The sequence below is a fragment of the Python bivittatus genome, unplaced genomic scaffold, assembly GCF_059951505.1.
Source record: "Python bivittatus isolate LINGU-HERP-01145 unplaced genomic scaffold, Pbiv_v1 ctg000180_np1212, whole genome shotgun sequence".
Lineage (NCBI taxonomy): Eukaryota > Metazoa > Chordata > Lepidosauria > Squamata > Pythonidae > Python > Python bivittatus.
In genome coordinates, this window is record NW_028277047.1 from 6,286,749 (window position 1) to 6,296,192 (window position 9,444).

Below are 9,444 nucleotides of genomic sequence, written 5' to 3' on the forward strand. Positions count from 1 at the left end.
ACCAACAAAGGGGCCTCCTTAAAGTACTTTATTAATAAAAAATAGAACTCTTTAGGGCCTGGAGGAAAAGGACCCCGGGGATCTAGAAAAAGGGCTGGCTGGCTCAGGGTGGAGGTGTGCAAGAATGCCGGCACGGCTACACGTCCATTGCAGACGCGTTTAGGTGACGAGCCTCTCTGAGGACCGCAGAGCTCCGGCCCTTCCCAGCTGCAGGGCAGAAAGGCGGAAGAGCTGGGAGATGAAGAGCATCTTGAAACCAGTTTGGGCGTGGAGTGTTGCCTTCTGTGCACCCCAGGGACCCGAGGGTGTGTGCGCAGCAGAGGTCCCAGCTGGGTGTCAGGAGCACAAGGACGAGCTCCTGAGGCTGTTTGCAGGAGAGGTCAATCTGGAGAGGGAGCAGATCGGCAGGTGTCCAAAGAAAGCCGGGTCCGTCATGGGGAGGAGAAGGAGGAGGAAGAGAGCCACACCCAGCAGGTAGAAGAAGGCCACCAGGAAACGCTGTGGGTGCTCCAGCGCTGCGCCCACCGCAGGGAATCCGACGTAGTTGCAGAAGGAGTGGCAGAGGACGGGCCCAATGAGGTGTCCTGTGCGGAGAGAGCAGGACAGTGAAACAAAAATCACCACCCTCCTCCGTGCAGAGAGGAAACAAGGGGACTTGGTGGAAAAGCCACCTCCCAGTGGTGTCACATGGACTAATAACGCCTCCAACCAAGCTAGACAATCGCCGCTCTGAAGAGTTTTAGCCGGGAGGCAGATGAGACAAACTGTTCTGATTAATCATTTTGCATATAAGAAAAAGGATTGCAAAGGAAGAGGCAAAGGGTTAGCGCACACAGCATGCTAAGCTGTGACACGTCTATCTTACCACCCACCCATCCATCCATCCTTGCATTAATACCAGATTAGCCTCCTCCCCACTGATAGAAAGGGGAGGAACACCTCTGTTCAGAGTCAGGGTGTGACCACTCACTGCCATTGGCAGAGAAGCTGAGCATCCTCTCCCTCTCAGTCTCACATCTGAAATCGCCATCATTCCCAACTATGGCCTTAAAGGGGACTTTCAGAGGCTCGCAGTGGGTAACGGGAGAGGAAACTTGCCTTTTGCGTGCAAACATGGCCCTGAAGTAACGGGGAGAGAGTGATGGGAACAAAAGCAGGGCGCCCAACCCCTCACCAACCTGTTCGGATGAAGAGGAACGCAGTGTAGGCTCCAAAAATCGCTGTGTAGGAGAACTGGAACACTGCAGGGGAAGGGAGCAGCTGGTTAGAAGTGTGTGTGTGTGCGCACGCGCATGTGCGTGCTGTGCAGAGGGGGCAGGGATCAGGAAATCCAATACAAAAAACTTCTCTGCATTCTGACCAGACCAACTTTAGGCCAGTTGAATTGGAAATTGTCACAAGCGACAATAGATAGATATCCAATTTAAGACATAGGCAAAAGTAAGATCTCTTAATTTCCTACATACAAAAGAAGTGCTTTGGGGAAAGCATCTATGAAGAGAACACCATTTCTCTGTTCGCTTTCGTCTTTAAGGAACGTCCCAGGCTTTGTCTTCCGAGTAACGCATAGAACAACTCACTCCATAATGCCGGCCTTCATGCAACACACTAGTCAAATGGCTACCAAGTTGACCTGTTTTCTGGGTTCACTTAATGTATAAAATAACCAGCCAGGCAGGATTCCCACAATACACTAATCTACAAAAAATGAACCACATTAATAGTAAATTGGTTTGTGCAGAGGCATCTGACCGATCTTTATCTGACAAGATGGAGCACGTTGTGTGAGAGCAGCCAATGGCAGTAATTCACCTTTTTCCTTTTAATATGTCAGCAGCAACAAGCTCAAAACAAAAATCCATCCATAATGGTCTGGTTTAAGCCTCTTCCCCACCATTTAGCTTTGGATTTTTTTGCCAAAACGGTGATGTTTTTCTCGGGAGCCGCCAACCCACGTCCCCCTGCCTTGCTCCCTTCAGCGGTGGCACAGGCGGGGACAGATCCCTACCTGCTGAGAGGAAAATACTGGCTCGGCTTCCTTGGCGGAACCGCAGCTGCTCTATAACGTGATGAAAATGAGCTGCGGAAAGAAAAACAATTGAGACATGTAAGCACCTTGGCAAAACACGGGCCTCGTGCTCTCCCGAGCTTTATTTCATTCCCTGTCCGAGGAGCAGAGTTCTTTACGGGCCGAGTCAGCCAGTGGCAAAAGCGTCTTGCGAGCATCCTAGTTCCAGATTAAAATTAGTCTCCTTCGAGTCAAGCCTGATTCTTGCTGACTCCGTCCATGGCGTTTGCTTGGCAACAGCATGGATGCGAGCGACTGTTGCCTTCCAGAATGGTTTTTCAGCCTTCCAGTTAAGCCTACAGATTTATGGTTTTCTGGAGGTGTGATTCTCTTTAGCTTCTTGAAATTTAGCGACAGGTTGCAACCTAGCTCTGGGGGCTTTGGCTTCCAACAGGTTTCCAAATCAGCAGGCTACTCGAAGCAAGGTTGGAACAGGAGCTTCATAGCTGAGCCCACTGATAGGCAACGTCCGTTGCCCCAGTGCCTTGGTTCCCTATCCCACTGGAGTTCATTTCAGTTAGATTTAATGAAGACAAAAAGGAAATGAATAAAGCAAGCAGGTGGAAAGCAAAGGAGCAACCTCCAGCATCCCCTTTTATTTTCAGGCCGGTTCAGGGCCCAAAGGAAGGCCCGCAGGCAGGGGGCCCGCCTCCCAAGAGGAAAGGCATTGGCACATCATCCCATTGCAAGCATTTGCCTGTTTGCCTTCTGGTAAATGGGGGTTTAGCAACTATGGCAGCCGCTTGGAGAAGGAACCAGCCTTCCCAGAGAAGACATTTTTTGACCTACCCACTCTAAGTGTGCCCCCCAGCCTTAAAGAGTTTAGCTTCAACAGAAGGTTGCAGCCACGTACAGAAGGGAAGAGCAAAGAACAAGCAGTTGGCTCACGGCTTGTATCCTCTTGCTGAAGACGCAGAACTCACCGACTCCGAAGAAGAGGGGGCAGGTTAGGACGGCCAGACCCACCCCCGTGCAGGGGACCAGCATGGGCACCATGCAGGCCCGGAACACCAGCTCTTCGGTGAAAGGCGCGATGACCTGGTTGCGGAGCCAGCGCATGTCGGTGAGGCAGAGAACCCAAAAACTGGGGTCTGAGGGGGAGTATAAGCAGTGTTACTGACACCCCTCCCCACTCCTCGATCTCTTGAGCAGGGAGGGAGGCAGAAAAACAAGGCAGTGCCCATGAAGTCAAGTTTAGGAGGCTGTGATAGGATAATCAGAATTGCCACCAAGAATTAACTAGTTAGACCAGTGTTTCTCAACCCTGGCAACTTTCAGATGAGTGGGCTTCCACTCCCAGAATTCCCCAGCCAGCATGGCTGGCTGGGGAATTCTGGGAGTGCAAGTCCACATAATGTAAAGTTGCTAAGGCTGAGAAACACTGACTTAGATCCTTTCCCTTATTAACCACAAAAAGGAAACACTCAAGCAAAAACCGGCAAGCATGCATTGGAATCCTAAATAGGTGCTTCCTGAAACTGCACAGATAAACTGAGTTAACTTAAACCCATCTGTACATTTTGCAGGGGCTCAGAAAGCCAGGCTCCAAGTAGGACCTGGTTCCATCTAATAAAAGGACAAAACGATTCCATCCAATGCACGCCTCTACAAAAACAACCCCCATTAACTTCAGTGGGACTTGCAGCATTAAGAGGAAATGCCTGTTACGCTCTCAGTGTTTCAAGCTACTTGCCTGCTCCAGGCAGAGCACCCTAAAATTTGGGAAGATTGAGGGAATCGTTTTTGCCTTCGAGGAAGGATGGAAAAACCACGGCCCTCGATTTAATTTTAAAACTCTCTGCAAGTTGTACATTCAGAATGAGGACAATCTATCCTGAATTTAGCAACTAACCAGGCAAATATACATAGACAGAGGAACGTACAAAGCTAGCCTCCGTCCATAGAGTGCCCTGATTCCACCTACAATCAAAGTCACTCCCCTTCCACAGAAACACAGAGTACACATACCCACCCTAAGAAAACATGGCCCATGGCCCAAAAATATTTGTCCACCCCATAGTAAAATAATATTCTCTAGCCTCTCTATTATCTTAGTGCAAAGCCAATCAGCAGATCCTTACCAAATGCAACTTTTAATCCATCTACCAGGTCCCAGGGACAGTCCATTGACAGTTGGATAAGGGGGCCAAGAAATAAGATCTGGGAAGACAGTAAACCATTTTCACAGGCACATTCTAAAAACCTGCCTATTCTGATTGAAACAAAAACTACTCTTAACAATTCTTAGCTTGGTCAGATTTTGACCTCCTCTCCTGAAATCTAACAGCGTGGACAAACTTCAGATTTACGTTTTCATTCCTTGTTTGCTGCAATGGATGGAAATAAGAGCACTGCATGTTCTTGGAAGAGTGAAAAATTAAAAAATAAAAGCGCGTATTTTTAATCACTACTGAAACACACTGGAAAACTGTCCAAGCTGGAAAGGTTCTTAGAGTTATTTGATGTGGACGTTTCCAAAACAGCCTGGACTTTCTTAATTCATCTGTCATCAGAAGGGATCAAAAATTCCATGTAGGTGAATGTGTGAGCTGGCAGGGGGTGGGACTCTCCCCTATTTCTTCCCTGCTAGCACGCTCTGTCCTCATCCTGCCCATGAACAAAGCCAAAGAGGTCCCTCTCTTCCTGTTTTCAAACCACCATCTGATTGGGTGGGACATTCAATTTTCTTCCCCAGTAGCATTCTATGAAACAGCATCCGGCACCAGCCATGGAAGAGGAAGGTTTCCTCTCAAGAACAGCCTTCATGAAAACACAGGTTGCTAGCTAGTTTTTAAAAAAACAGTCATTAATGTCCGTGGCGTCACTGCAAGGTTATAGCGACGTGAGCCACACTTACCACGGTCAGCAGCAGGGGCAGCAGAGTTGCTGGTAAGATGCCCTCAAGCCGGAAGCCCATCAAGGTGAGAAGGGATGCATCTGGCTGAGCCGAAGAGGAGACACCTTCATCAGCACCATGCAAGCACAGTTTCCACTCTCCTTTCCTGACTCACCCACGCAATCGCCATAAGCAGAAAAGAGGGGCCCCGCAGGAAAATGGCATCTCTCCAATACTAGGATGGCCTCAGACCAAGTGAAGTTGCAGATTCATCCAGCTGAGAATTGGCCTCAGCCCCTGTAGATTTTGCAACTTGGAATGGCCCAGCCGTTGTATGCTGCCCAGAATCGCTTCTTGTGAGAGGAGTGGCCATATAAATGTGATTAAATAAATAAATAAATAAATAAATAAATAAAATGGGGAGCCTGATGCTAGCCTTATTGCACTCCAACTCCCATTGTCCCCAGTGGACAGCAGAGTTAATGGGAGTTGGAGAGTAAGACTTGTGGAGGGCCCAAAGATTTCCCATCCATCTTTTAAGCATGCACTCAACCAGCGAGCTGGAAGGCCTCACCTATTACTTCAACTGGGGCAATATTGACACTATCCATTGAAACTGGTTACTGAATAAACCCATTTTCTGCCTTCATACCACATACCGAGCCATGAATCAACCAATGGATTAACCCAACACACTAACTCTCCATAAAAAACTCCAACCGAGCTTGAAGCTAATTGAGCGCAGTGAGTGCTATGTGGCGTGAATGCAGCATTCGCTAGTTTGTAATTATCCTGATTAAGTATGCTATGTGAAGACAGCCATCAAGCAGTTCAGAATGACTCAAGCCAGGGATCCAAGCCACAAGAGTGGGTGAAGGCCACCCACTCGGATGACTGCAAACCTTCTCCTAGGAAACATCCTTTTCAAAACGGGTGACCCTGAGAAGTTTTGCTTGTCTAAGGAACTAGCCTGGACTATCCTGGCAGGCCACGATGACCGCAAGGCAAGGGGAATTTGTCAGTTCTGCACAACAGCACAACGACAAGATCCATATAACAGCTCTGCTTGCACTTGTGCTGGCTGCAGCAATCAGCTTTGACTGGCCTTCCCTACAGAGGTTGTAGCCCAGAAATTTCCCCAACCCTTTCCAGGACCAACTCAGTGCTGATGCTTGTCTTTAAGGCCTCAAATTGCTAAGACCCCGAATACGTTGAAGGAGCTCTTTCTTCCACACCCATCTGACTGTACACAAGTATATTAACCAGTTGACTTCTTTCATCCAATATTGCTTCTGTTAGGGGTCAGGCCTATTTCAACTAGACTGTTTTCAGATATGGAACACTTTTCCCATAATAAGATGAAGGGATACCTCCTGAGGTTGCATCCCAAACCTTGGCTGTAGCCCCAGGACCCCTCCAAAAGTTACCACCGAATTCTCATTTTTTAATGTGACAGAAAGTGAGAATTACAGCAGAAGCCATCACAATAACTGCATTACAGTCATGAAATGCAAGAGGTTTAAAGTTTACATTCAGTCAAATGTAGCTTTTCTGTTGCTTCTCTGTGCAGGACTGCCTCACCTTTTGCAGCACTCTGCCCAAACACACCTCTCAAAGGCAGATGCGATTTTCTACCTAAACCTGGGTAGATATACTGCTTCAGGGTCCGGGGGTGGGGGGGTGGGGGATGACCTTAAGTCCAGCATTTCAAAACTTCTGAACCATTTTAAACCCTTGACCTTTCAATTCCACTTTTCCCCTGCCAATTACTTTGTTATTTTGATTCACCACTGATTTTAAAAAAGTAGCTTATCAACATAATAAACAAACAAACAAACAAACAAACAACCGTCTGTGAAAAGCCAGACATCTCCAGATGGTTTGGGCCAAACGCTTTCAGACCCGGATAGGAGCGGCGCCCTCACCTTAATGCCCGTCACCTCTCTCCAGACCCAGATGAAGAGCGGCGAGATGATGGAGACCACGAGGACGCTCGTGAACCGGCGCTTGATGACGGCGGGATGGTCCCTGCAAGAGGAAAACTGAAGTCTCAGAAGCCCACGAACTCTGGGCCTGCCTCTCCACGCGGCGGGAGGGGGCTGTTAGTCCAGACTAGGGAGCCGCTCTAGTCACAAGACCAGCTTACCACGGGGAAGGAGCCCCTGACTAACTTCAGCCTTGGTGTTTCCCCATCCAAGTAAGCAAGGCTGGAGAGAGCATTCAAGTTTATTCAGAGTCTCTTGGCTAAGCTGCCGCTTGGATTCCCCGCGGCAAGTGCCCGGCGCTCCGGACCCTCCTTTCTGCAGGAGGCGGCTCGTCTTCGGTGCCCCGCACGCCAGCCCTACAGCCTGGCGCGTTTCCAGGCGGGAAGGGACCTTCGCTTCCTCCAGCGGATCAGGGCTGCCTCTGGAACTCGAAGCGAGGATGGGGCAGCCCCGCCGAGCGCTGCGGGGCAGGAGTCTGCCTCCTGCGGCCGCGCGTCCCCCTCCGCCCCCCGCAGCCTTCTCGCGGCCGGGCGGACGCGCGGGCTGGAGCACCCGGGAGGCGCGGCGCGCAACCGGCCTGGGGAGCAGAGCTTCCCGGCTCCCGGAGACGCCGCGCACTCACCTGGGCAGGTGGCTCTTCCAGACGTAGAGGCTGCCCACGTAGGAGCAGGCCAGGCTGAGGCAGGAGAAGAGCGAGGCCCAGCAGAGCCCCGACCCGGCGCCCCGCGCCTCTTCCTCCGCCGACATCGGGGCGCTGCAGGAGCGCAGGACAGCCCGGCCGCCCAGGCGAGGCAGGCAGGGCCGCGTGGAGGAGCCTCCGCCTCCGAGCCACGGAAGAGGAAGCCAGCCTGGCCGGCGGCGCGGCGCGGCGCGGCGCAGCGAGGAGGGGAGGGAAGCGGGCCGGGCCCTCCGGGGGATTGCGGCAGAGAGACCCCGGCCCGGGCGCGGCGGGCATCCCGCCCCCCGCCTGCAATTAATCCCCCCAGAGCAGGCGCCTCCCCGCCTGGCTCCCTTCCGCCCGCTTGGCGTAAGCGGGCTGGGGCGCTCCGGGCCGCGGCTCGCTGGCTCGCTTTGCGCAGCACGGGGACGGTAACGCCGTTCTGGGCTTTAGGCTTAAAGCGCTGTGGGAACGGGGACGTTTGGAGAAATCTCCCCGAAAGAGCGCTGCGGTGCCTTTGACCAGCTAGGTGGCAGCACCGAACCGAGCCAGGCGGGTCTTAAAAAGCGAAGCGGGGTCGAACCCGTTAGTGCCTGGATGGAGGGGCGAGGGAAACCGCTCCCCCCCCCCCCCGTGAGAAGAGAGCTACGCGGAGGAGCCTGTGGGGTCACCAGAAGCCGAGCTCGCTCTGGGCAGGGCGGGATGGCATCCGAGGGAGACTGTCCGCCTGCAAACCTCAGGACGAGCCACCTTTGTAAGCTCCTCCCTGGCATTGGGGGAAGGAGCAGCCCCCCCATTGCCAAGGCTGGATACTCCTGTCAGGCCACCACCCTGGCCCCAACGTGGCCCCCAGGGACCGGCCTCCCTGCGAATTCCGGCCTTTCACCCAACTGGCCCTCTGCCTCTCAGGGGTTCTCTGGGGACAGCCTCGCCTTCCATTCGCTCCTGAGTAGAAGGGACCAAGAGACCGTCGATGGTGTCTTCATTTATTGCCCTGCCCGAGACACCCCAAAGCACCCCTGGATTTCATGGGGCGAACCAGAGGGAGGTCCACTTCAGGAGGTCCACTTGGCCAGGTTCAGGACCTCTTCAGCCCACAAGTCGTCCTCCTGCAAAAGTCAGACGAGAAGGCAGCTTCGAATTACGCTATTCAGCAGCAGAGGCCAAGGTCACATACCGCCCTAAGCCGTCTCCGACGGAGGCTTTGCAAACCCACGGTGGCTCTTAAACTACGGTTTATGGCTGGATCGGTGGAACAGACTCAGCCGTTTGACCTTTGTTCGGTACACTGTGGGTGAGCAAACCGTAGTTTAGCGTGAGCAAATGTGGTCCTCGAGTGCCAGCGCTCGTTTCATGATTAATGCAATGTGCTTTTGGCACTGGGCAGCATTATTTTCTCGGCACTCTAGAACATTTTGTAACTGGCTTCGGTGGTTTTATAATTCTGTCGGATTTTATCATTGTGCCTCGTTTCTGTATTTTAAATGAGGTTTTAGTATTTAATAAAAAGATGGCACACAGATGTTTGAAATAAAATTAATTTTTACGGTGGATCCCTTGGGGGAATTCTGGCCTTGAATGCGGGCTCCAGGGCTTTGCTGGTGAGCCTCCTTCAGTTAAATTCCTTGTTTGCAGAGTTTTAAAAACCAGGCAGAGGCTTAATGCTTAACCAGGATAGTGAAGGAGCTAATGCCTCCATTTACACAACTTACTAAACTTAGTTTTAACCTTGATTTGTTTTTTCTGGTTTAGCATATTGTATATGCTAAAGTTGGTTGGGTTCGGGGTTCTCAAAGATTAGAGCCAAACAGCACGCTAAACCACAACTAAGCAAACCATATCGTGACTTTATGTGACTCAAGAAGCCATGTTAATTCTGTTTTGTGGATTATGGTTT

The 9,444-nt window shown here is 51.4% G+C and overlaps 1 protein-coding gene across 1 annotated transcript; it reads right to left on the reverse strand.

Annotated features, from left to right (window-relative positions):
- Positions 1-14: 14 nt before the first annotated feature.
- Positions 15-7,773, reverse strand: RCE1 (Ras converting CAAX endopeptidase 1). The gene is made up of 8 exons (XM_088137444.1): positions 7,512-7,773; positions 6,830-6,932; positions 4,926-5,009; positions 4,150-4,228; positions 2,992-3,159; positions 2,009-2,080; positions 1,179-1,241; positions 15-584 (listed from the first exon to the last, which is right to left on the reverse strand). Exons 1-8 carry the CDS (start codon positions 7,634-7,636, stop codon positions 337-339), a joined length of 942 nt encoding a protein of 313 aa, XP_087993570.1. The 5' UTR covers positions 7,637-7,773; the 3' UTR covers positions 15-336.
- Between the last annotated feature and the right edge of the window lie 1,671 nt (positions 7,774-9,444).

Coding starts and splice junctions, on each gene's coding strand:
- RCE1 (XM_088137444.1), bottom strand. CDS start 7,636: ATGTCGGCGGAGGAAGAGGCGCGGGGCGCCGGGTCGGGGCTCTGCTGG. Junction 4,229..4,925: donor TGCCCCTGCTGCTGACCGTG/GTAAGTGTGGCT, acceptor CTGTCTTCCCAG/ATCTTATTTCTTGGCCCCCT. Junction 3,160..4,149: donor TGGATTAAAAGTTGCATTTG/GTAAGGATCTGC, acceptor ACTCCCCCTCAG/ACCCCAGTTTTTGGGTTCTC.